At 53.0% G+C, this 27,254-nt stretch overlaps 1 protein-coding gene across 7 annotated transcripts in view; it reads right to left on the reverse strand.

The window, feature by feature from the left end:
* Positions 1-27,254, reverse strand: part of IQSEC3 (IQ motif and Sec7 domain ArfGEF 3) — a 110,063-nt gene that overhangs the window by 32,141 nt on the left and 50,668 nt on the right. For 5 of the 7 annotated variants that reach the window (XR_011540241.1, XR_011540240.1, XR_011540239.1 and 2 more), the window contains exons 3-5: positions 24,588-24,867; positions 11,524-12,653; positions 9,331-9,492 (exon numbers count right to left, since the gene is read on the reverse strand). Coding sequence is in view for 3 of the 7 variants with exons in the window: in XM_070620451.1 (XP_070476552.1) it covers positions 9,331-9,492; positions 11,524-12,653; positions 24,588-24,867 (1,572 nt within the window). In the remaining 4 variants the exon portion in view is untranslated. The remainder of the gene's footprint in view (positions 1-9,330; positions 9,493-11,523; positions 12,654-24,587; positions 24,868-27,254) is intronic. The other 2 variants (XR_011540242.1, XM_070620452.1) reach the window with 1 other exon arrangement.

Consider the following 27,254-nt stretch of genomic DNA (forward strand, 5'->3'; position numbering starts at 1 on the left):
GGGGGCCTGGTGGTATTATTTTTTAAGAGGAGACCATGACGGGGTGGACACAGATGCTGGAGCAGAGATCGAGACTTCAGTTTCAGACACATTAAGTTTGAGATGTCTTTTCACATACTATCAAGTTTTCCCTCTACTAAATCATTCGCATTGGCACCTAAATTCTCCCTTTTCTATTTTATAAGTTAAAATCCTGCCTTGACCCTTCTTTGCTCTCTGGTCACTACTATCCCTTTTCTCTACTCCCCCTCGGAGCCAAACTTCTGAAGGCACCCCTAGCATGGTGTCTCCACTTCCTCGATCCCATTCGCTTTTCAACCCGCTCCAGCCAAGCATCTACCTCCAGGATTCCATTAAAACTTCTCTCATCATGGCCACCCCTGGCTGCCATGTTGCCAAGTCCAACGGCACCAACTTCTGTCCTCACCTTGCCAGCCTCTTGGCAGCCTTGACATGGTTAATCACCCCCTTCTCGAAACTCCCTCTCTTGCATCCACCACACCACCCTCCCCTAGGTTGACTCTTTCCTCTCTGGAGGTGCCTCTCCTCCAGCTCAGGCCTCCTCCTCCACCTGACCTCTAACTTAGGGCTGGCTGCTAGGCCCTCTTATCCCTCTTAACAACCTCTCTCTAGGTGGCCACGCCCATTCCAACGGCTCTAAATGCCGCCTGCATGCTGACAACTCTTAAGTGTTCATCTCTTGCGATGAGTTCACCTTTGTTATTTTATTATTAGTACTAACCAGTAAATTTTCCTTTTGGTTGACCTATATTGTCTATAAAAGACTGCATAAGTGAGTGAGTAACGGTGCTGCTGAGGGGAGAGGGCCCCTGGAAATGGTCAGCTCTACGCGTGGGACTGGATCTTGCCCAGCCGCTTCTGAGCTCTGCCTGTTGAGATCCTCTGGGCGTTCTGGTCTGGGCGTCAGTCCCTGGCAGTATTCACATGACCACAGGTTGTGCTCACATCTCTTGCAGGGAAGTCAGGTTGCATATATTTTATGTTTTACCTAGTAGTTAAGTTTTAACTTGTTCACAGTAAATATCTGACAATGTCTGGTTTGAGGAATTCTTCAGATGAATTGTCCCCAAACCCAGCATCTCCCTCCTCCCCCAAACTGAAAACATAGGCCTGTTTATCTGGTATAATTTGCACAGATTACTCCAGTGGGTCTGAAGCACAAACATACTCATATGCAGAGACTGAGTGTTCTGAGTTCTCAGCAGCTCAGGAGGCTGTCCACCGCGATCTGGCCACCTCTGTTCTCCTCCCACCCATCACCAGGCCCTGTTGCCTCTCCATGCCTCTGGGCTCCACCCACTGCTACCCTCCCCGCAGCCACTGCTGAGGTTTAGGGCTGCATCAATTCTTGCCACCACGTGACTGCAATAGCCTCTTAACCAGCCTCCCTGCCTCCAAGCCATCTTCCAGAACAATGCTTCCAGGGCACCCATTTGGTTCTGCCACTCACTCCTCTGCTTACATTTTTTCAAGGGCTTCTTCCCACAGCCCTAGTAGGGAACCCGAGGTCCTCAGCAAAGCAGACAGGGCCTTGCTAGCTCCCCAGCTTCTCCTGCCCCTCCGGCATGCTGGCTCCACTCCCGCACCCTCACCATCAAGCCTCTACCTTTTGCACATGCTGTCCTTCCTTCCTGCCTCCCAACCCCAACCTTACAGGTCTCTGTTTATCTAGGAGTCTCTCTAGGAGTCTTCGTCGGCCTCTGCTGCACCCTGGACACGCCTTCTGTCTACCACTGCATTTGTCTCCTGGGTCATGACATTTCCCTGACTATCTCCCCCAAGCCACGCGCTCCTTCAGGACAGAGGCGGTTCTTTTAATCTCTGCATCCCTGACCTATATATGAATTCAAGAAACATTCGTAGGATGAATGAGTGAGTCACAGACCAGCTGAGTGAATGACGGGGCCTGGAGCCCCTGCTCAGCTGGGGAAGGAGCCCAGTGAAGCCCTGTCCCTCTGGAGACTCTGCACGGTGGGCCAGGATTGCTGGGCCTGCTTTGCCAAGATAATGAGGAGCTGAGCCCGAGACCTGGACACAGCCGTCAGGGAAACAAGCCCATGGATTCTACACCTGGACAGCAGGCAGTGTGGCATGCACAGGCTTCCCTCCTCCTTTGGCTGTGTATGCAGGCGTGTGAGAGATGAGAACCGGGCAAACCCACGCCGATTAGCCTGCTTCCAGCTGAACCTGCCTGGACCTGCTCAAGCGCCGCTGATGGGCAAGCAATCACGAGTGGGAGCTTCTGCTCGACGCCCCCTCTTTCCTGTGTGTTTCTGTGGGGGCTGGGGCGTGTACTTCACAGGGCTGGGTAAGTGTAAGCACAGATGTTCCCTGCACCTGTATAAACAGGGACAATATCGCATAAAGTTGCTTGTTAACACTTATCTGTGTATGGAATCAGTTTGCATTGCGGGGAAATGAAGTGTTGGACTTGACTGTGATCAAAATGAATTTCCATCATCTCAACCTTTTTTTAATGATAGCAAAACACTGTCTGGCAGACAAAGGACTTGGTTGGGAGCTGGAAATAAGTAACGACAGCAGCAGAGATCTTTAACTGGCTGGGAGAGACAGCAGGAAGGCCAAGCGCAGGCCCAGGCTGAGCAGAGGTGCGTGAGCTGCAGACCCGGGACTCCGGCTCCAGGAGGAGACTGAGCCCAGGTTTCGGGATTAGGATGGAAAATGAAACCGCCCACCGTCACGGGATGTAGGAACCCTGGTTTTATTTCTGCAGTTCTTGGCTCATACAATTGAATTAAAAATACCGCCATCCGTCAGAGAGTTATTTTTATTAGTCAGAACTTATAACATGCCCAACAAAGGTCATGGCTTTTTGGAAATGTGCAATGTGGCTAAGAAAACAGAGCAAGAGGAAGCTGATGCAGGAGGACCTGCCAGTGCTCCTGGTGACGATAAGGGGACAAAAGAAAATCTCGTTTGAGGGGGCCTCAGAAGGGATGGCTGCCAGCCACACCTTGAGGACTCAGGAACCAAAAGAACCTCGTTTAAACTACCTAAGCAAATGAGAAGTCAGTGCGGATGCCTGAGGTGATTTTCCTTCTGCTGGGCCTGGCAGCATCCCTGTTAGCCAGTGGTTCTCGAACTTGAGCGAGCATCAGAATTGCCTGGCAGGCTCATTAACACACACATCGCTGAGCCCGCCCCAGAGTTTCGGATTCAGTGGTCTTGGGTGGAGTCTGAGAGCTGACATTGCTAACAAGTTTCTAGGTGCCGTTGCTGCTGCTGTTCCGGGGACTACACTTTGAGGACCACCACTCTGTGCCAGTAACAGTGGGCAGAATGGGAAGAAGCCAGGCCTTTGACATCAGATACCCCTGGGTTTGAATCTTGTTTCCAACATTTAGCTGTTCAGTCAAGTCACTTAGTCTCTCTGTGCCTCACTTTCCCCATCTATAGAATGGAGCTAACACCTATAACATCTAATGGGCAGGTGGTTATGAGTTTCAAGAGACAATGTATGTAAGGTTCCTAGTATATGACAGAGCTTAGTAAATGATGGCCAAGGCTGAGCAGACATGCCAGATGAGTAAGTGGATTCGGAGTTCCCTCTGGCATAGGTAGTAAGACCCCTTCCTCATTGCCAATGAACTCTGCCTGAAATTACATTGTTAGATGTTTGTCTCCAGTGACCCTTTAAAATATACGCATATCAGACAGAGGAAACGGAATCTGGCTCAGCTCCCTTGAGATTTATGAATCAGTTTCTCAGCTCTGCTTTCTTCTCTGATGAGAGGGTGAGAGCACAGCAAATAAAGGTGAGTCAAGGGACGAAATAGTAGCTGGTTCTGTTCAATTTCTCAGCCACTGGCCAGGGGACCAGTCACATCTTCTCTCTGGGCTTCAGTTTCTGCCCGGGTGAAATGAGAGGGCTGGACTAGCTGACCATCCAAGGGGTCCCTCAGCACACGACTCACACCTGGGCTCTGACAGCACCAGGAAGGCATGCTGACCCCACTTCTCCTGGGGTGGAGTGCAGAGGCAGGATGGGGCAGGGGCAGGGGCTCAGGTTAGGGACCATTCTGCCTGGCTTCAGACCTCAACCACTGATCAGCTCTGTGACTGTGGGCAAGCCACCTACCCTCTCTGTTCCTCAGTTCCTTCATTTGGTACAGATTAACAGCACTCACCTACAGAGCTGCTGTGCACATGGAATGAGGTTTTGCATGTAAGGCTCTTGGAACAGTGCCTGCTGGCGCACAGTAAATGCTTGCTATATGTGAGCTGTCATTATTACAGTTCACGGCCTGCTCACTCACAGACGGCCTTCCTAAAAAACCCCAGGAGAGCATAACTCCCAGGAAGCCCCTCTAAGAAGTCCCACTTCAAAGACTGCCCAGTCTCAGCCATACTTGAGTATCACACAGGGATTGAGAGAGATAGGGCCTGAGTAATCAGGAAGGGATCAGGTGGAAGGTCTGTTCATTTTTGTGTAAAAGCCCAATACATATGCTAATGTGACCAGGCCAAGGGGAGCTCCACTCCGAATTTGTTTACCCCACGTGTGGGGTCCCAAGATCTCCACATGCAGGAGTAAGTGGGTCTTAAACACTAATGTCTCTTTACTATTAAGAAGAATCTCTTGTCCATCAATGTGGGGGAGGAGGGGCAGCAGTGGTGGAGATGGGGGGAAGGGAACTGGAGAGTGAGGGGTCAAGGCCATAAAACCCAAAGATATCACTTTTAGAAGAGACCCCCTCCTTCTATTCCTCTGGGTGGTGGCAGTGTCAAGTTTGCAGAGCAGGGGGAATAACCCCAAAGTCTTCCATCCCTGCCTGCCCCAGGCCTCCTTCCACCCTCCTCCAGACCCATGAGGCCTGCTCTGCCCTTCCTTGTGGAATTCCTCAGGAATAAGGCAACTATTCTGAAGTTACACACAGCACAGTGGGCAGGACATTCTCAGATAATATCTTCCTAGTAATGAAAGGCCAGAGCCTTCCAGCCTGTTGAGTTTGACAGACAATCTGTCTTCATTTCTGAATGTCCCCTAAGAAGAACAAATCTGTTACACTCTGGCCAACACATTTCCATGGAAATAAAATAATGAAATCTGACTAAAATGTCAAACTCTAATATCTAACAAAGAATGGAGTAGACACGGTGAGAGAAGGAAGAGCCAGGAAACTTTCTTCTGGCAGCTCAACCCAAACGCTGCCCTTGGTGTATTTCCATGGAAATGACAGACATCCATGCCCTCCACGTGCATGTGATTCACACCGGAAAAGATCACCCAGGCCAGAAGAGAGGCTGCTCAGAGCCCGCATGGAACATTCCCCCATCCGCTGGCCTTCAAACCTGCTGAAGCGAACATTTCAGAGAGGAAATAGAGCAGAGCCAAATTTCCCAGCCATGTGAAAACTGAGAGGGAGAAGCCTCCAGCCCTAAAGCATCTTAATCCTGGCTGCGTCTGGCTCCCGCTGCCGGCCCGCCACTGCCCTTTTCTCCCCAGCACCACAGAAGGCTTCCTGGAGGACGAGATGGTCCCCGAGGGAGCTCCCCTTCCTTCCCTAGCAAGCCCCAGCAAGTTCTTGTCGTCTGAGGAGTAGATTCCATCTCAGACCAGACCTGAGGTGTTGTGGCGGAGGGGGCAGGTGCTTGTAATGCCTTGTGCTTTCAAGTGGGAAAGATAATAATAGAAATGGCTACCATTTTTAAAGAACTTAGTAAGCATCAGACACTGAGTTAAGCACTTTATATGCACTTAAAAAATTAATTCATATGAGATAGGTACTATTATCCTCACTTGACAAATGAGGAAACTGAGGCTGGTTTCTCCCAAATAAAAAACCAAAATCCTTCCCAGGTAAACTCTGACATGGACACGGCCCTTTGAGCTCAGAATGCCTTCTGTCACTATTCGATAAAGCCTGGCTGAGTACATTGCTGTTGGAACATGTCTTCTAAGCACGTAGGACACAGAGGGATGGAGGGGTCAGCTTCTAAGAGTGCCGAGGACCTGATTCTGGAGGCAAATGTCACCGCACCGGTGATGCTCAGACATGGATCAGCAGCTGAGGCAGATTCTGCTCAGCCCCTCCTCCTTTCCTGTCCCCCACAGGCCCAAGGCCGGGGTTGGGAGGGCTGGGGGTCCTGCCCCTTCCCCTCCTAGAGCCTTTCAGCCTCTCCTCTTCCTGTCTGACTGCATCTTGAGCATGCTGTGGCTTAGGCTGTCTCAGTCTCCAAGGGGATGGGTGATTTATGTCCTTTTATTCAGCAAACAGCTTTGTATAGAATGGATGCGACTTGCTAAATGTCACCGGGCGGGGGCAGGGGAGCCGTGTAGAATCCCAATAAAGCCTGGAAGCCCTGGGCAAAATGGCACTAGGTGACTTTGTTATTGTGTGTTTTCTCTGGTGGGAGTGAGGAAGAGGCAGCAGCTCCTGAAAGGTTCCAGGATAGCTGCTTGAATGGCGGGAAGCGCCAGCACCCCAGCACCTGGCTCTCTGCCCCTGCCTGCCTCTCCCTGCTTCTCGCCCTTCTCCTGGCACTGTGCAGGGGACAACAGGCGGTCAGCAGACGCAGACCTGGGGAGGAGCGCTCCTCCCTGTGGAGCTGTCAGCCTGCAGGGCTGAGTGTGCCAGGGCCTCAGAGCCCAGGGCCCGCCCGGCTGCAGAGTGAAGCACGAGGGACCTGGGCTCAGTCGGGGTCAGCCCTGCACCCGACCTTCCCCAAACCCTCAACGCCAGCTGCAGCCTCCTTGGCCCCTCACCTCCCTTTCCAGGCTCCTCTGATCTCTCCCTGCTCCTCCTGTCATTTCTCCCCTTTGACACCTGGGTCTATAAGTTTCCTGAGGCCATGAGCCATCCCTATTCCTCCCTGTGCAGGCCCCCCTACCCTGATCCCACATACATACATGGGATGCCCAGCTCAGCCCCATTCCTAACACATGGGAGACACTCAATGTTTGTTGAATGAATGATGAAGGGTCATCTTGTTCCCCCATGAACTCTGGTCCCCCAGCCCTGCCCTGGAGCCTGTGGGCTGCTCTGGCAGGATGACAACGCATGGCATTGACGTTTAGGGCAAAGGATTCTGCATGATGCCAGTGTGCTACAAATGTACTAAGGAATGGGAAAGGTGGCAGATTCACAGGAGTTGGAGGGACCTTTGAGATCACACAGTCCAAGCCTCTTGCTTTATGGATGAGCCAACCCAGGCCTGGAGGAGAAGCGACTTGTCAAAGCAACATGGCATGTTGGGAGGAGAGCCAGGGTTCAGAGCTGGGCCCTCTCGCTCAGGTCCAGCCGTTTTCCTACCCCACTACACTGCCTCCTCCTCCCAAGCTGACCCGGGCCTCAGCGGCCAGCCCACTCCCCTCCCCAGCACAGGCTGGTCTCAATCTCCAGCCCGCACTCAGTCTCCCAGGGTGGAGGGCAATTAGCTTCCACTGTGCCGCTCAGCACAGCCTGGGCTGGGGAAACCACGAGTTCCCAGCACTCCAGGTCAACGTGGCCTGGCAGGTTAGAACTCCAGGCCAGGCCACACGGGGACCGTGGAAGGCAGAAGAGAACAGACAACAGACAGTCAGGGCCTATGAGTGAAGTGGTCATCCCTGCCCCAGAGCAGAGAGACAGAGCAGTGTCACCCAGGGTGGGGGGCAGCTGGGAAGAATGGAGTGGGAGGGCACAACCTCCACTCACCCTCCCAGAATGCGAAGGGACAACGGTAAAGGGAAATGCCAGAGGGTTGAGCCAGATGCAGAGGGAAACCTGCTCTTTCTCCCCTTCCTCTCATCTCCTCAGGGCGTCCCCTCAGGGCACCCCACATGGCAGGGGGCTGGTAAACAGAGAGGCGGTCAGGGGAGAGGGAGAGGAGAGGGAGGGCAAAGGAGACGAAAAGGAAACTGTGCATGTATCAGTTTACCCCCGTCTGAGAGGCACTCGGAGCATCTCAACCGCTAGCTCCAGGCGGGAGAGCAGACCACCCAAAGCCACCGAGAGTCAGAGGCAGGAACTGGGTTCTGCCGACCAAGGGCCATCCAGGGATCTCAAAGCCCTCAGAAGGGTCCAAGCCCCCGTTCTTCCGACTGTATTCATTAGACAGCTACCCTATCAGTGAATTTAGGAAGGTGACAGGCATTCCAGAGGGCAACTGGTCCACCCCTCATAATCCAGTCCCCACTCTACAGGCAAGCAGACAGGCCCAGAGAGCAGGGTTAGCACAGCACCAAGACTGCTCCATAAACAGAAACCAGACCTCTGAGCTCCCACTCCAGGGACGCTGACGACCTTTCCAGTCAGGCCTGGTGACTCCCACGCTTCCAAACCCTTGGTCAGGAGCTCCCTGGCTCTCTGTAGCAGGCCCTTGCTGCTCCAGGGACAAGTACAAAAGGGAGAGGTTCTCCCAGGACCCCTGGGAAAACACTTCTGCTAACTGTCCCCAAGGAGAAAGCGGGGAGAGAAGTAGGGGCTGCTCCCTACAGAATGGTGACTTCCCAGAAGGAAGTGAGCTCAGGGGGCCTCGTGGAAGAGACGAGCAACAGGGGAGTGGCAGGGGCCTGGAGCAGACTGCCAGGGCCCCACGGCCTCTTGGCCAGGGGAGGAGCGGCTCCAAGGCCCTGCTGTCAGCCCGGAGGAGAGCCGCCCCCTGCCCCACCAGTAGGAAGGGGCTCTCTCCAGTCCACCCTGACAAAGTCCAGCACCAGCAAATGCAGCCCCCTCATCCTCCACTCCCATCTATCGGACTTTAAAACATTCTTCTCTGATTGTTGTGATTTTGGCGGTCAATCTATCTTTATGGAATCATAATATTTTCTTGCTTTAACACCTGTCAGCCTAACCTTTTTTCGGCCTCACATTTGCTTCTACCATATGTAAAGAAGCTTGTGTGGGGAGCAGGCAGACCTGCAGGGGGACGGACTGGTGGCAGAGGGAGGGTGGGCTGAGGGCCGAGACGGCCCTAGCCGGACACAGCCCCCTTTTTCCAGGCTCGTTCCCTTGCCCGGAGAGTGGCAGAGGGAGGCCTTTCTGTCTCCTTCGACCATTTCTGCACCTCTGGTGGCTCCAAAGGAGCCCGGCGCAGAGCGTGCTCCTCGAACGAGTGACTTTGGAGAAGAAACAGAGGCCGGTCAAGACGCGGTGATTGGCTAAAGGCCACGTGGGCCTGGCTCTGGGCCAATCAGGAAGCTGCTGGCGCTCGAGCAAGGGTTTCTGGGAAATGGCCAATACGTCAGGGGCCTCGAGCCCTGCCCTGGCTGCTGCTTCTGCTGAGGTCCCGGGACCCTGAGGAGCCCCTGGGCAGGTGTGCGGGGAAGGAGGGAGGGAGGGAGCCAGTGGGGGGGGGGGCACTCACTCCAGCACGTCGCGGTTGAACTGCTTCTTGCTGTTGCCCAGGAACTCTCCGATCATCTGCCGGCTGAGGCCCTTACGCTGGAGCAGGAAGTGGGCCACTCCGATGGGGGTGTCAGGGATGAAGCCGCGCGAGATCAGGAACTGGATGCCCTTGTCCGGGTTTCTGGAGGTGGGGCGGCAGGAGGAGGGGAGAGTGGGCCAAGGCTATCCGCGACTTCTTTGCTCCCTTTCTTCCAGCCAATGGAACCCATAAAAGTGCCTGGAGGTCTTTGTAAAGACTTTCCAGGAAATGGCAGGATTCCTTCTGCTGCAGAGGGGCTCCCCATTGGAAGCGCCTCTCACCAGAGCCTCACTCTCCTGAATCTCCCCACATGGGAGTGAAGAGAGTGAGCAGTGGAAGCGGGAAGGTGGGCTCCGGCCAAGCAAAGTGAATTCCAGAGCAGGTGGGGAGGTGTGTCTTCCCTCTTCCCGCCTCACTCCCACTGGACCTTACCCTGAGGTCCCCAGGCCAGCCAAGAAGGCCCTTCCTCCTTGCCTGTATCCTGTTATCTATACGCACCCCAGAATCTGGAGAGAGGGTGAAACTGGGACACAGAGGTGAGATTTCCACCACACCCCCTCTTCCTTGTCAATGGTGGACACAAGAATCCTGCTTGCCAGCATTTCCTTCTCAGGCTTGAATCTTTGTGTGTGGGTGTGGCTGTCGCATGGGTGCTGTGTCCTAAGGCTAATGTGCCTGCAGTGTGGTCTGAGAATCCAGGCTGCTCCCTGAACTGTTTCTTACTGTCCAGGAGGAGCTAAGTACAGAAATAGAAGGTAAGTATTTAGAATCTTTTATAGCATTTTGACATTTTCAGGACAACTAAGCATGTGATTGTTTTTCTAGCAATTCAGTTGTATGGTGTTTTACAAAAGTAGCAGCCCACAGCGTGTTGGGTAAAAACCCAAGCTGGTCCTTCACTACAGATAGTTTAAGAACCACCGTCTTGGGGGCTCCGAGTATCTGTGTGAGCATTTGTGTGCATGTCGAAGTGATGCCTGGATGTGTCAGGGTAGGGGCTGTGCTCACCAGGGTGGCAGCCTGATGTAGAAGAAAGAGCAATGGCCTGGGAGTCAGATCTAGCTTCACCTAAGTCTGGCACCTGCTAGCTGTTTCAGTGTAAGCAACTCACCCTCCTGGTGTGAGCCTATTTCCTCTTCTGTAGAACGGCATAATAATGCTGTCTCTAGATACTGCTGGGAAGATTGCAGATGCTTTATGAACAGTAGCTATGCTAGAATATAAGCTTCTTGAGGCCAGGGAATGTGTCTTACTCATCTTTATGGTCACAGGTGCCTCCCACTCAATAAACAACAGCTGAATGAATAAATGACAGTACCCTTGGGCGGGAGGGAGGGATGTTGTGTTTCCTGGCTCAGGGCTCTGAAGGAAAGGGTGAGTGGAGGGTGGAGATGAGTGCCTCATCTACTTGAGACTTCCCCCGGAGGGGCAGGTGTGTTTCCTCTGCTTGCCACCAGCTGTATACATTCTGGTTGCAAGGAAAGGTCTGGCTGGGGGCTCTGGCTGGGAGCTCGGAGCCATGGCAGTGCTCCTTTCTCTCCTTCCCTTCCCCTGTTCTCTTTCTACTCCACCTCCACTTGCTCCACACTCTCCTCCTTGTCACCGTCCCGGGTTCATCCTGCCCTCTCCTGCTTTCTACTTGTATTCCTTACACTCTCTGCTCCCCCTCCCCCACCCCAGGCCCTCATTTCCCTTTCTTCATTTTCTCCCTCACTCACTGTCTCCTCTCTCCTCTTCATCAACCCCATGAGATTGCTGTTTCCCTCATGTCATATCCCACCTGAATGATTTCTGCTCAATCCTCATACTACCTGTACTATTATTTACTTAATACTGTATTTTCTTGTAAATTTTCTCACTTTTCAAACCTAGATTCATCTTAAGCAGCAATAGTGGTGAAAGCATGGATTTGAAGTGTTATTTGGTCCCTAAACCTTCTTTAAATAAACGGTTACAACTGAAACGTGTATTCGTACACAGTATCTCAAGGAGCAGGCGCACCGGGAGGACACTGGGATCACGTGGCCAATTCCCTGGCACCGCGCTCACCTGTAACTGCGAGTCCCCCCTCTTCTTCCCTTCCCCCGGGGGCCTCCCCAGGACTCCGTGGAGCTCTGGAGCCAGGACACTTACATATTGAAGAGGTTGAGGCCGATGCGGTAGAGCCGCTTGCGCAGCGTGTCGGTGGAGAGCGTGGGCGACTTGCAGCTGGCCGGGTTCTCGCAGTGGTAGCGCGGCAGGCTCAGGATCATGGCCTGCAGGGCTTCCTTGGAGGCCGAGGCTGACACTTCCGAGCCCGACTTGGCGGACTTGGTGGACGTGCTGCTGCTGCTCAGCTGCTCTAAATGGTCGCCGGCCTCAGCCTCGGCCGCTTTCCCCGCCTCCCCTGCCTCCTCTTCCTCCTCGGCCTCCTCTGCCTCCGCGGCCTCGGGCGCCGCCTCCTCCACCACCACCTCTGCCGGCCCAGGTCGGTTGGCTCGCAGGACCCCGTCAGCTCCGGCCTCTGCGCACGTGTTCTCGGCGGACGCGTCCCCCTCCCCCGCGGTGGTGGCCCCCGGGGCCTCCTGTCCCCGGGCATCGCCTGGCTCGGCTTTGCCGCTGGTGGACTCTGCTGGGGTCTGGGCCGTCTGGGCGCCCAGACAGTTGGCCACCGACAGAGCCGTGGAGGAGGAGACAGAGATGTTCTGGTTGGCGATCTGCACGGTGACATCTCGGAAAGCCATCATGAGGGTGCTGCTGTGGCCCTGGGGCAGGCCGGCGGCCTCCGTGGCCTCTTCCCCGGGCCCCGGGTGGGCACTGTCGGTCTCCCGCAGCTCCTCCAGGCCTGGAGGCCCGGCGCCCGCGTGCAGGGCCTGGTGGATCTGGTAAGCGCCGCTCTCCTGCAGGGAGCACATGGTTTTGAGGCTCCAGGTGCTGAGGGCGTCGTCGATGGACTTGGCCAGGGACTGCACCTGCTCGGTGAAGGAGTCCTCCAGCTCGGTGAGCGTGCCCGCGAAGGTGGGCGGCAGGGAGGGCGAGCGCACCAGCGGCAGCCCCATGAGGCCGTAGCCCTCCATGAGCGCCTTCTCGGCCGCCAGGCTCTCGGCCGTGGGCGCCCGCACCTTGCGCAGGGAGATCCGCCGCGGCAGGCGGCTCTCCAGCAGCGAGTTGCGGATCTTCTCGAAGTTCTTGCTGAGCTGGTACTGGCGGAAGGCGGTTTGGATGGTGCAAGCGGCGCGCCGGGACACCAGGTGGCCTCCGTACTTGTGTTCTAGCATTTCAATCTGCAAGGAGGACGGAGAGGAGGAAGCGCGGTTACGGAAGGCGTGCTATACAGCTCCTCCGAAAGGCGAAAGGCGGTGCTGGTGGCTGCCCGGCAGCGCCGAGGAACGCACAGCTGGGGGTTGGGGGGCACTGAGGGGCTCGAGTCGAACACTCCTAGCCTGTCAAGGCCTGAGATACCAGGTCCTTGGCAAGACCCCCAGAGGTGTGGGGTGTGGGATGTGGGATGTGGGATTGGATTGCGGGCTTGGTAAGGCCTCAGGGCAGGGGAGACAGGTGCTGCTGATGGTGGTCAGATATTGCTGCTGTGGGGGCGACTTTAGAATGTTCGTATCAGAGACGCATACGGACGTAGTTACGGATGAAATGCGCGATATCTTGAATTTGTATTGAAATACTCTGTCAAAAAAAGTGGAAGGGTTGTATGAAACAATATTGATAAAATAGTTGGATGGGTGGAAACGACTATTGGTGGTGAACACGTCGCAGCTTACTACAGAAACTGAAATATAATAATGTACACTTGAAATTTACACAATGTTATAAGCCAATGGGACCTCAATAAAATAATTTTTAAAAAATAGTTGGAGCTGGGTGATGGTTATATGGGACTTTATTACACTATTCTTTCTACTGTCGTGTACATTTAAAAATGATAAAAAATGCTTAAGAAGTTGTTGCTATTCCGTTCACCTGTGTTGCCTCTCAGCATTCGTGTCACTGCTTTGGGGTAGTTCCCGGGGGCTTTATCATCTCTGTGTTCCCGGTACCCAGCCCAGGGGCTGGCACAGGGTAGGTGCTCAATAAATGTGAATTTAATAAAAAGGTGGATGGGTGATGGATGGCTGTGTCAAGAGCAGGAGCCCCTCTAGGCTGCCATGCTCCACAATTCGAGTGCCCTCTGTTCTCAACAATGGGAGCTGTACAACCAGGGCAGGGCTTGGGGGGCTGGCTGGGGCGGGGGACGGGAGGGCATGTTACCTCATCTGGGCGGGTCTGAACTCAGGATGTGGTGCCAGTTTGTCTTCAAGGCCCTTACTCACCTCCTCTCAGTCTGTCTCCCTGTCTGTGGTCTTTTCTCCTCTTTGGGTTGCTGTGCTCTCACTTTTTCTCCCTTATCAATACCTCTCAGGAAAGGACTAGAAAGACATTCTCCCTGAGGTGTGGTGTGAATAACCAATAACATTTCACAATGCCCCTTCCTGGAGGTTTTTGTATTTAGATAACAGATGAGGCCTATGGTAAGGGGATGGACATAGCGGTAGCGCTGTGGGCTCCAATCGTCCTCAGGGAAGTTTGGGAAATGAGGAAGTGTTCCTGGGCCCTGAAATTGTGTCCTGTTCACAGCCATACTCTGCACTGACATACAGTGTCATTCCTGAACTAAGAATCAGGATGGCTGGGCTGAGATGAACAATTTGAGCCAAGAACAACATCATTGCTCATGTTCCCCCGGGGTCATGAGTGGGGAGGGGTACAGATGGGCCCAATTTCATTCTCCAACACAGGGAACCTCCACTCTGCTCCCTGCTCCACCCTACCCACCAGGGACCACAGCTGGAGTGGCTGCCTCCCCACAACCCCAGCAATGCCCTCTGCTCCCTCCCTGTGGGTGCCCCACAGCTGGACCAGCAGAGGTACCCTCCTAGCCCAGGAGATGGCACAGATACAATCCGCATCCCCAGGGACAGTCCCAGGTAAAATGGGATGTCCTCAATCTTGTCTTCAGCTCTCTTAGTCTTGCCTTTCAGCGCCCTTCCCCATCCTCAAAGCTAGTGCTTTCTCTCCCCACATCCAACCCTCCTCTCCAAAGATAGTTGGGGAACTTATTCATATTAAAGTTTGAATGGCCAAAAAGGCTTCCTATGTGACTCCTTCCAGAATATTTTCATTTCACAAGGTACAAGGCCTTAAGCAGAAGGCAGGAAGTTCTCCTGGTCCCCATGATCCTCATACCATAGGCCTTCAGGCTGCTTTCAAGAATCATACCAAGTGTATTTGTTATTTACTGCTGCAGAACAAATTACCACAAATTTAGCGGCTTAGAAGAACCCGCATGTGTTTCCTCACAGTTCTACAGGTCAGCAGCCTGGGCATATCTCAACTGGGTTCTCTCCTCAGGATCTCACCAGGCTGAAATCGGGGTGTCAGTCTCATGTGAAGGCTCAGGGTCTTCTTCCAAGCTCACTGTTGTTGGCAGAATTCAGCTCCTTGAGATTATAAGACTGGGGACCTCAGTTACCAGACCCTCGGCCAGATGGCATCTTCACAACGTGGTTATTTGTCCCTTCAAGACTGACAGGAGAGCGTCTCTCTGATGCTTCACCTTCTTTTAAAGGGTTCACCTGATTAGTTCAGGCCCCCAGGCTGGTTTCCCTTTTGCTTGATGTAGCATTGACTGATTGGTGACCTAATCATAGGAGCAATGTCCCCTCTAGTCTCTAGTCCCGCCCACATCTGGAGGTGGGGGGATCTTGCAGTGTGCACACACAAAGGGGCAGGCATCTTGGGAGCCCTCTGAGAGTTCTGCCTGCCACACCATTTGGACATTTGCCTACGGGGTCTCTATCCAGATACACCCTCGTGTACCCAGGAGCTCCGGAGAAACAGATGTCTACCCCTGAGGCATTCTGTTCCTGCTTTTGCAGAAGTCACCCCAGAAGGGATAGGGCACTGTAGCTCCACTGGTTCTCCCTGCGGGACTCCGGCAGGTTCCCTGAGGCTGGAATGGAGATTGGCCTTGGCTCAGGCGGGAAAGTCCTCAACAGGAAGTGTAGAGTGAGGGGAACTGACCACTTCACTGCCTCCTTCTCTCTCCATTTCTATCTCCCTTTTACCCCTCCCCAGCCACCATGAGAAACTGACACTGCGCAGGAATTCACATCTCCTTCCTACCTGGCCTATTTATACTTATAGGGAAATCCTGGGCCCAAGAGCATTCTTTATAGGTTATGAGATGCTTTTGGCAACAGAGGGAAGGTATGAAATCCCACTGCCTGAGATGTCTCCAAAACGATAAAGAGGTCCATCCCCCTGGCATAGTATCATCCTGTTTGGAGGCAGAAGGCTGGCTAAGACAACCCAAGGAGACCTCTTCTACCAGCCCACATCCTTGCTTCACCCAAGCAGAGAAGAAAGCCAGCTTTTAAATTCTTAAATCTGTTCCATCAAGTCCTCCACTGGAAGGTAAGCCCCACGAAGCAGAGACTTTGCCTGACATGTTCACTGCTTTATCCCCGGTGCTTGGAGAGTGCACAGCACAGAGTAGGCCTTCAAGGAATACTTATTAGATAAAGAACTACTTCCAAAGTTACCTTTGTGACTCTTAAAGACCTTCCTAATCTCACCTGTAATTTTCCTCTCCTGGAGCTGATGATCTTACCCTCTCTTGCCTCCTTTGTAAGTTCCCTTCATCCTCTAGTCTCTCTTTTACTTGCGTTTCCAACCTCCATGCCAACATTGGCCCCTTTCCACAGCCTACAGGCCCTCTCAGATCTCCCCAGGCCGAGACACAACTCTGCTTGGCTTCCCTGCTCTGGCCCACTAGCCCAATCTCTTTCTGTTCCCACCAAACTTCTTGGAGGACTCGTCTACACCCTCTGCCTCACTCCATGAGCAAACACCCACCTGCCAATCCACCCCCGCAGGCCCTGACCCCTCACAGTCTGCCTCTCCTACCAGTCTTCTAAAATGACTCTCAGGAAGGTCACCAATGACCCTTAATCACTACATCCAATGGCCCATCCTCAAGCTTGCCCCTCCTTCCTTTCTACAGCTCTTGACATCTTTATCACCTTGAAACTCTGTTCTCAGCTCTCATGGCCCAGTCTATCTTGGTTTTCCTGTCTCCACGCAGCTCTTTAATCCTATATTCTCACCAGAAAATCCCCAAGTATGCTAGTTACAAGTCATACACGTGACAACTTCCATTCCCCAGACACATTCATGTTATTTTCCCAAGCACTTCTGGACATCATCCACGACTTCCATGTTGGAAGTCATTAGAGCAGCCCCTGGTAGCTGATAATTAACAACTAATTGAGAGGGTACCTATGTCAGGCAGAGCCTTTGTGGCAACTCTAAAGATGTTCCACAGGCTAATAGCTTCTTCCTTCTTGTCTGAGAACCTTGTCACTGTCATAATTCACTCTAATGGGTTGATGAGCAATCCATAGGGGAAATACCCAGTCCTAAATCTACCTCCTTCCCGCTGGTTGATCTTGGACAAGTTTCTAAACATCTCTGACTCTCAGTTTTCTTATCTGTCAAATGAGGCTAATCCTGCTGATGCTGTAGCTTGTTGCGAGGATTAAACTATTTCATATAGCACCTGGCACATAGTACGTGTCCAGTAAGTGGTAGCTATTTGAGGACATGATGACTCCGTGAATGACTGTCAAATCTCCATTCCTGGCCTTGATTCTGGACCTGCATTTCCCACAGCCTGTGGGTCCCTCTGTCTGTCTATACAAAGCCGTTTTCTTTCCCCACCTCACTCAAACCAGCGTTTAATGACTTCCTTATTTGCCTAACAGGACCTTGGCTGTGATGCCATCCAGCCTGGGAACCCTGCATTTGTCCTTGGGTCCTCCTTTGCCCCATCCTCTGCATTTGTCAGCCTCAAAGTCCTATAGCCACCCCCCCCCCCACCTCCACTCCCTGCATACCTTTTGCTATCACCATGACCGTTCCACCAGACTGTCAGCACGCGGGGCTCTCTTTTGCTCCCCACTTGGACCACTCCGGCAGGCTCCTCACCGCCTCTCTGCTTCCTTCTCACCCCTGCCATCCACCTTTACTATAGTACCCTGATCTGGTCAGTGCTTCCCAAGAGCAGATGTGTTTACAGGCCGTTTGTTGCTGGAGGCCATTGCCCAAAAGAAGTATAAATGCTTCCTCCTGGCATTCTGATGCTGAGCAATCTGGCCCGGCCCACCTCCCAGCCTCTACTGCAGCACAGAGTCCATGTAACACCACAGAAGCCTTTCCAATCCGCCAACCAGACGGGTCTCCCCACCTTGGGCCCCCAGAGAGAATGTTGTTTCATACTTCTCTTTGACATTCAGTTTTCTCCACAAATCTCTATGATATTTATCTAACCCATCCTTCCCTCCCCTGCTGCTCTCCCAGACTCCAACAGGGCACAAGATATGTCTCAGTCATCATCTGGTTCATGCAGAGCACCCAGCACAGAGCCTGGCACCGAGCACCTGCTCACGAAGGTACTGGAATTCAGTTGGATCTTCAGCATTTTTCCAATTCATTTAACACAATCATCTCCCATTTATTCCAGCCTTGTGCCTGCAGCACCCAGAGCCTGCAATATCCCCAACTGCATCCTTTGCAGCCCACCCTCAATGCTCTATCAGCACCCACAGACTGTCCCTCACAGGCAGGGTAGTATTATCTGTCTCTGCATCCCTGGTGCCCAGCGCTGAGCCAGATCCATGGCTGGGGCTTAATAAATGTTTGCCGACATGAACTAAATGGAACTCTCTTATGCCCCAGGGGAAATAAAAATCCAGACTCTCCCCAGACCTGGGCTTGAAGTCAAATGCTGCCTCTCTCCCTCTGCCGTGCATTCCCCTTCCCCCACTCTCAGAGGGCCCCAGGTCAGCTCCATCCACCCCAGCCAGGCCCTCCCATCCACCCTAACCCTGTTCTTAACCAGGACGAGGTCAGAGAGCTGAGAGAGATGGATGTGGGAGGGGACGATGGCCCCTGGGAGTGAGGGGTCTCTGGGCCCAGTGGCCAAGGAGCAGCTCTGCTCACTTCTCTCTAAACCCCATGAATCATGGGTAATTGCGGCCTCGCCTCCTCCCAAGAGAGCAATCTCTCAGCTTCTGCCAGAAGAAGCAGTGGAGGGGGCTGAGCGGACTCTGTCTCTCTAATGAGCCTCTCAGTGTTAATTAGAACATGCTCCCTCTTTTCAGGTTGCTGCAGCGGCTGAACCTGATGAGGGCTGCTGAGAGACAGCCGCCAAGTCGGGGGAGGGGGGGGAAGAGCGGCTGGCTGTGGGGCCACAGTGCTGAGGAACCTGGGGGAGTTGGCCCGGGGGGGCTTTCAAATGTAAGCAAGGATTTCCTCTGATCCAAGATTTCTCAACTGAGCACATTAAAGCATTACATGGTGTCAGCCTGCAGAACTGGGCAAGGGAAACCTCACGTGAGGCTGAGGAGCAGAGTCTGGGGAAGGGTGAGGAGCTTTGGAGATGCTGGGGGGCCCACAGGAGAGGTCAGCCTGCACTGGGCAGGGCTGTGACGCCTGTGTCTTCTCTGTGCGCCCACCTCCATGCCCACTGTCCAAAATACAGAAAGCGCTCAAGATAGCAGGGCACTGAGGCCTTGGGAACCTCTCCTGAGTACAGCCAGGTAGCCGACAGGATACTACAGCTCGGCTCCTCCTCTGTCACAGAGACTGCCTCAGGTCGAGCTGCTCCAGGAAGCCTGCTTCGAACCCCAGGTTGGGCTGCTTGCCCTCTCCAGGGCCCCCATAGTGCCCTGTGCACTGCTTCCATGGAGAAGGTGCTGGGTTAAAATCATGGGCTTTGGGTCCAAGTCTTGGCTGCACCGGGGATGCATACCTAGGAATGTGTCCTTGGGTAAGTTCTTAATATCATTAAGTCTGTTTTCTCATTCCTAAAATGGGGATAGCAACAGTACCTCTCTCACAGAGAATCACGCAGATCTGGGGAGACGATGCGTGCACAGTGCTTAGCATTGTGCCCAACACTCAGTTAATGCTGCTGGTGCTCACTAGTGCTGGGTAGCTGTCAGCGCCCACTGCTGGAATGTGAGCTCCCTGAGGACCGGGGCTGTGTCCTGCATCGTGGTGTCCCCCGGCCTTGCACAGGGCCAGGACAGAGCAGCTGTGCAATACTGCCCCCTGAGCTGAAAGCAGCTGAGCAGACGGTCAGCCCCTGCTGTGACTTGCCTTCGCCACCATTGCCACCATCGTCTGTCGGCTGGCCCTCTGCTGCCCTCCCTGTCTGTGGTACAAATCTCACTCTCGGAGTGGGAAGAAGCCTTGGATACACTCCTGTACAACCTCTCATTTCACAAATGAGGAAACCGAAGCCCAGAGGGTTGAAAACATAGCCGCCACTTCTCCCCTTGAGAGGCACCCCACGGTGAGGCTGGACTCTGAGGCTTTGGGTATGGGAGAAACGTGGGGAAGGGGCTGCTCTCCAGAAGGGAACATGGTTTCCACCCAGGACCCTGACTTGGGGAGCAGGACCTGGATGCTACTGACTGCAGCTCCATGTTCCCCGGCGTGGACAGCACAGAGAGCTTTGCAATTTGGACATCCCAGCTGGGCTCCAATGGGCTGCTCCCCCACCGTGACAGAGAACAGGATACAAACTGCCTGGAGAACCTGCATAAATCACTCCTGGAAATGACTAGGAAATCACTCCCGTGCCCTCTATATCCTTGCCACAGACGCTTCCCTAAAGGGCCCCCCAAGGGGATCTGCATGTTCCCTCCCTGTTCCCCAAGGCTGTAGCCTCAAGGATCACTGTGAGGTGAAGTGAGAGAGTTGAGGGCAGAGGGAGCTGAGGATGAGAGAAGCTGTCAGGAGGACCTGCTCTCTGTGCGACTATGGGCAGGGGCTGAGGAAGGAGCCAGCAGGTGCATGGGGCCGGGGAGAACAGGGAAGCCTGGGCGGGCCTGACTCATTCATTCGTTCATTTGTTTGTTCTTTCGTTCATGTGTTCCTCCGATATCGAGCATTCCTAGGCACCAGAGACTGTGCTGGGTGCAAGAAAACAATGGTGGGCAGGAGCAGAGCAGCACCCAGTGCACAGTACCATGGAGTACTTTGCTCCTCACACAGACTTTGAAGTGAATGGCACCCCTGGAGGCTGCACAACCTGCTCGACTCTGTGGCAGCCCTGGGAACAACATGGTCCTGCCCGTGTGAGTGGGACCACCACCAGAATGGCACAGAGTCAGCCATAGGGCACTCAGTGAAAGCACACAGCCAGGTTCGGGGATACCTGAGTGTGAGGAGAGATCACCCAGGCAAAGCATGATTGGGGGACTTGTGGGAGAATTCCCAAAAGAGGAAATAAAATATGTGAAGGCCCAGAGGCAATGGATGGCATGGAGATTTGGGGAAAGGCAAATAGGAATGGCTGGAACCCTGAGGGGGAGCAAGGCAGGACGTGGGCTGTTAGAAGAGCCTGGAGAAGTCCATCCTGCACACGATGGGGAGCCCTGGAAGGCTCTCACACAGGGCAACACCATGATCAGATGTGCTCTTTATAAGGGGATTCAGCAGCAGAGCGGAGATCCAGTTGGAAGAGGCCCAGCTGAAAGCAGGGGAACCTGCAGGAGGTTCCTGAAGGGCACTGGCCAGAGATGATGGTGGCCTGGACTAAGGTGGGGGCAGTGGGGTTGGCAGGAGAGGTGGGATTTGGGAAATTGTTAAAAGGTAGCATCAGTGGGGTTTGGGGATGGAGCAGATGCGGGGGAGAGAGAGGAGCCACAGAAAATGCCTGGGATTCTGGACTGGCTGATGGAACGGGCCTGGCAGGTTGGTGGATTGGGGAGATAATGGTTGTCCAAGATTCCTTCTGGTCCAAGGACTACAGGATTTGTGTGACTGGCAGGGATCACAGGATCAGAATACCAAATTCTAGGGGCCGGCCCCAAGGCCAAGCGGTTAAGTTCCCACACTCCGCTTTGGTGGCCCCGGGCTTCACTGTTCCTGATACTGGGTGAGGACCTAGCACCACTCATCGAGCCACAATGAGGCGCATAGCAGAACTAGAAGGACCTACCACTGGAATATATACAACTATGTACTGGTGGGTTTGGGGAGAAGAAGAAGAAAAAAGAAGATTGGCAACTGATGTTAGCTCAGGGCCAATCTTAAAAAAAAAAGGAAAAAAAGAATACCAAATTCTAGCTCTCAAAGAAACCGAAGGTAGAGTCAGGTCCTGGCCCCAGGCTTCAAGCCCATCCCCATCCCCTTCGGTCTCCGAGTTACTATTTTCCCCTTTTCATCTGTGAAGCAGTTTCTTCACTCCAGGAACCGGGGATATAATGATGAAAAGTCATGCACCTGCCTTCAAGGAGGACTCAAGCCAACGGGAGAGGAGGATATAGCACTGAAGGGCTATGATAGGGAACACCTGGGTGCTCCTTCGCAGCATCCAAAGCAGCCTTGAGAGGGCAGGGAGAGCTGTCAGGGAGGAGGAGGGGGCCCCAAAAGAGAGTCCTAAAGCAGGAGGCAGAGTAATGGAGGCCAAGTGCAAGATGTGGGGGGAGTACGAACGTTAGCAGTAGAGACAAAGGGAACAGCATGTACAAAGCCCCAAAGATATGAGGCAACTGAGGCTCAGGGAAGTTAAGCAACTTGCCCAAGGTCACATAGTTCATTTGCAGAAGAGAAAATAGCAGAGCTTCATCTCTTGTAAATGAGTGCCCTGTTTTTAATCACTTTGCTCCAGCCCCTTCAATCCCTTTGTGCCCTTTTCCTTCCACCCCTAGCCTATGCTCAGCCTAGAGAAATACATGAGCCAGGGGAGGTGAGCTGTTCCTCAAGGCTGAGTTTTCTCAGCACCAGGGCTCCTGTCACACTCTCTACCAACCTCACCTTTCCTGCCCCACTCCTGCTGGCCCAATTTGCAAACTCATCTATTAGAATTATGTCCACTATAAAAAAGGTCCATAGTACCAATCAGAGTCCTGTACAACTCTCCATATCCTACCTAGTCAGGCAGAATTAAACTAACCTCCTGCTGAAGCATGAGTTTCCTTTGGCATTGTTAGTTGGGTACTCCTTAAACTGAACGATAATCTATTTGGGGGGCAGGCAAGGACCACGTTTTTTTCTTTTTGGTACCCCATTCCCTTGTTGCTTTGCACATCATAGTTATTAAAAAAATATTCACTCAATGAGCTCTTACTATGTCTGAGACACTCTGCTAGATGCTGGAAGGGTACAGAGAGGAATAAGAGACGGTCTCTGTCCTCAAGGAGCAGAGGCATGTGGAATTGAGAGTCTCTCTCATCTGGGCCAACTGACCACCCACATCACACTGTAGTGTTCCAGATGGACTGTCTTCCAGCCCCTGCATAGGTATTCCCAGAACGCAGAACTCATTACCTCACAAGCAGGACATTTTATATTTTTAACAACTCTAATTGTTAATTGAGCTAAAAGCTTTCTCTCCATAGTTTTCACACATTAGTACCACTATTTTTGCCTGGAATGATAGAAAATACATCTAATCCCTTTTTCACATGCTTGCTCCTCATATTTAAAACTTGTTTTCATGTCTACAGTTCTCCACATGACTCAGCCAATCCTGTTTTCCTTCTTAGGAGAGCCTCAGAACCTCTTTAATAAAGCCCCCAGAACCAAGCATGGGCTCCAGAGAGGCCCTGACCAATAAGAAGCGTTGGCTCCTGCCGGCTGCTCCCTTATACTGGGGGCTTTATCTACCCAGCTGAGACGGCTGCTGCACTCACTTCTTTGGCAGCTGCTTCGCGATGTTGATTATCTTGAGCTTACAGTCAACTAAAGCCCTAAGGCCTTTCTCCCAGGACCAAGCCTGCCCATCTTATAATAATGCTGTGGGCTTTTCAAAGCTAAGAACAGAACTTTAGACTTTTTCCTTATTTCATTTGAACCATCTTTCTGCCCTCATAAGATTTTTTTTAAAGTTTTGGATTTTATCGTCAAGGTATTAGCTATCCCCTTTTAGCTTTGTGTCATCAGAAAGTAGTGCTTTGTCAAAATGGTTGAACAGGGCAGGACCAAGGACAGCGCCCCACTCACTGTCCCAGGAATGGGCATTGATAGAAAAATTAACATTTTTTTGAGACTTCTGTTTGAGAACAACTTATTTGACTCTATTGTTATCTAATCCACTTCTCACCTTGTCCACATGGATATCATGGGAGATTTTGTCAAATACTTTACTGAAAGCCAGATACTCCACCTACAGCTGGCCAGGATAGCAGCTTGGCATTGATGCCGAAAGAAAGAAATGAGGTTGGTTTGGCTTGACTCAGTCTTAGTGACCGTTCTACTAGCTTCCCTTCCAAAGACTCACTTTGTTGAGTTAAAGAATGTTTTCTTAGAACCTACACATTTTAGAGCTAGAAGGGACCTTGGAGATGATTCAACGACTAATTCACAATTTTGCTGATGAGGAAACCAATGTCCAGAGTGCTTAACTGGAATTCCCAAAGTCAGAGTTAACTAGAGTAAGAACAAGGATTGGACCCCATGTCTACGGCTCCAAGTTCAATGCTCTTTATTAACAATATCAAGTCATGATGTCTTTCTCTAAGCATGTGCACACGCACGGGTGCAAACACACACACTTACAGATCTTTCTTCGGGTCTCTTAGTTGTCAACCAAGACAAACCGTGGAAGATGGAAGCCTAGAACCCCTCAATGGGATTTGTTCTCCAATAGAAGAGCTTTGGACTCCCCTAATCTGGGTTAATCTTGGGAATCCTCAGTCTGTCTGGAGGAGACCACTGTCTCTGCACCCCATTTGAGCCTGTGTGTGCCTACTCATGGGGCTTGCCCCTTGGGTGGGCATGTAAGCTGGGCTATCTCTTTTAAACAGTACATGGAGGTAGGGACTTCCCCAAGAACAATGGGCCACTTCCCTAGAGGTTTGTGGGGCAGTTTAGGCTTCCTGCACATGGTGAGAGGAGCAGAGCCCTGGACACACTGCCTAAGGGCCTGGCATTGCAAGGGTGTGACCCCTGCCATGTAAAGGCTGGTTGCCTGAGGAACTGGGCTACATGGAAGCGCAGATTACTTAGCTCAATTTGGGAGAACTAGTGGCAAAAGAGGTGTGCTTGCAGCAGAGATGGGCCCAACTGGGGAGATCCATGGTACCCTGGACAGCTCCCGAAGGCAGGGCCCCTTCACCACCCTTCCCGCCCCCCTTGGAGGCCCTGGGTACCTGTTTACTCTTTAGGTCAAGGGAGAGCTCGTAATCGGAGGCGGCAGGGGCGTGGGAGCAGAGCGCCGTCGCCAGGGCAGGCTGCTGCCGGCCGGGGGAGGCCATGCGGTGGGGGCCAGCCCGCGGGGAGGCACCCCCCGCCCCCGGCCGCTCCTCCTCCTCCTGCAGCTCCTGGGCTTGAGCCTTCGGGACATGGGCACTGGGTCTGCCGGCTGCCACCGCCGCCGCTGCCACCACGGAGTCCTCCATGCCCCCACCGGCCTGGGCGCAGGAGCCATCACTGTGAACGAAAGGCAACGGTGCTCGGTTGGGGGAGGGGACGGAGTGCGTGTGGGCGTGGGAGGGGGCAAACCGGGCACAATGGGCCTTTCTAGGGGTGGGAACCGGTGGGGGTGCCTCCTGCAGCTCCCTCTTGGGAGGAGCTGTCTTGGCAGGGAAGAGCCCCAGGCAAGGAGGAGAACCTGAATGTGGGGAGGGTGTCCTGGGCAGAGGGCAGAAGGAGCTAGGAGCAGAGCTCACAAACTGCTTGGAAGCCACAGGGCAGAGGGAGTAAGAATAGGCTGCCTGGGTTCAAATCTGGGCTCCACCTCTTGTTAGCTGTGGGACCCTGAACAGGTTACTTAACCTCACCGTACCTCTGTTTCCCCATCTGTAAAAGGGGTTTAGTAATAATACTCCCTCATGGGGATATTGGAAGGCTTAAGTTAGTTAAAGTTCTTAAAACAGTGGCTGGCTCGTGGTCCCTGCTATGTATAAGGGTTAACTACTATAGTTATCAGTGGTCTGGCTCCCTGGCCACTGGCTTAGGTAACTGGAAAGAAGCTGATCCATATTGCAGCAGCTTCATCTTTAGACCACCCAAATGAGTCTGGGAAGGAGTAATGCTTATAAGCCTGGCTTGGGCATACAGCCCCTCTAGGGCAGGGGGACTCCAGCTTTCTTGGACTGGGTCTGTGACGAGGAGGGCTCTTGTCCTGCTGGGTTTAGGGAAGCAGCTCTTCTTCCCTGACCCCACCTCTTTCCCCTGGAGCCACCAGCAGGCTGAGCCATAGCTGCTGCCCCCCTCCTACTCTAAGAAGATATCTGTCAGCTGGAGCCGGCACAGCCCAGCATGCCCAGGGGTGTCAGTGCACTCGGGCTGCTCCCCTCCTCCGCCAGCCTCAAGTTCTGCCCTCCTTCAAGGCCAAGAGCTGAGTCACCTTCTCCGTGAAGCCTTCCCAGGTGACTCCTGCTTTTACTGCTCTCTCTGCCAGAACACTAGCAGCCATGCTTAGGGAGTCTCTGTCTGTTTCACAGCACAGACTGCAATCCAGGCTCTACCACATGTGGCTTTGGTTAAGTTGCTTTTCCTCTGAGCCCTGCTTTCCTCATCTGTATAATGGAGGGTACTAGTACCTACCGTATGAGGTTGTGGTGAGGGGTAAAGATGGCAGAATATGTAAGGTGCTTAGCACAGTGCCTGGCACAGAGCAAGTGCTCAATAAATGCCAACTCTTACTTCCCCATCTCTCCCCTCCTGGAGGCCAGGGCCCATATTCCATTTTATTCTCTTCCTCCGCTTAATGCTGGGCAAATGATAAGTGCTCAGTGAGCACTTGCTGATCAGTGAATTGGAGAGAATGCAAGGCCACAGGGACGCCCTCTATGGCAGACAGGGGTAGAAGGTCAGGACTGGAAGGGACCCTAAGGTCATCTCGTCCAGGCTTCCAATCTCCCTTTCTTACAGCTGAGGAGCAGGAGCCCAGGGAGGTGGGGTGGCCCTGGTCAGAGAGCTAGGCAAACTTAGGACTTATTTCTTCCAAGGCTTTGCCTCCATGTAAGATGCCTTGAATCATGCCAGAGAAGAGACCTCTTCCTGTTGCTTCTTCCCAACTTTGGAGCCTCCTGGTGCTAGACTAACCAAGGATGAGATGAAGAATCCTCTCTTCACTCACCCTCCATCTGTCCTCCCAGCACTGCCCTGCGCCCTCTTGCCCCCAGATAAAGTCCAGCTCATTGACCGGCCCTAGCAACAAGGAGCCTCAAACTCCCTAAGGAAACCTTCCTTGCTACTCCTTATTTCTTTGCTCCATCATTTTTTCTGTGGCTGCCAATCAAGCAGCAGAGTTGGATAAGCTCCAGATAGCTGCTGTTTTCTTCACGAGTATCACCAAGAAATTCTTTTTAAGATCTAACTTCAGCTCCTCTTGCTATCGGACATGCCCATTCTTCCTGCAGGGCACATAGAAATAGTCCTCCCCCTCTCCTGGCACAACCTACCTCCAGGGCCTGGGGGGCAGCATTCGGTCTCACCCATCTCTTCTCTGGACTGTCCTCCGTACTGGCGCTCAAGGCCTCTTCCCCCACAAAGAGTTCCAGACTCTTTAGAGAATTGGTGGCTTCTCAGGGCTATGAGCACCTTTACAAATAGCCCTTGCATTCTTTGATTGCTGGAGTGTGCTTGGCAAGAGGTTCTGCAGAGCTGATGCCCCTCCATAGCAGAGCTCAACAATGACAATGGAGGGTGGTGGATAAATACCCCAGCTTCCTCGTCCCTTGGGCAGAGCAACTCTGTGGCACATTCCACAGCATCCCCCCAAATTGCCCAGTGACTGAGCCCCAGTGGGCCAAAGCAGTGACTTTGTCATCAATGAACCTGGATTTCCTTCTCTTCTGTGTCTCAACCCC

The sequence above is a fragment of the Equus przewalskii genome, chromosome 5 (assembly GCF_037783145.1).
Source record: "Equus przewalskii isolate Varuska chromosome 5, EquPr2, whole genome shotgun sequence".
Lineage (NCBI taxonomy): Eukaryota > Metazoa > Chordata > Mammalia > Perissodactyla > Equidae > Equus > Equus przewalskii.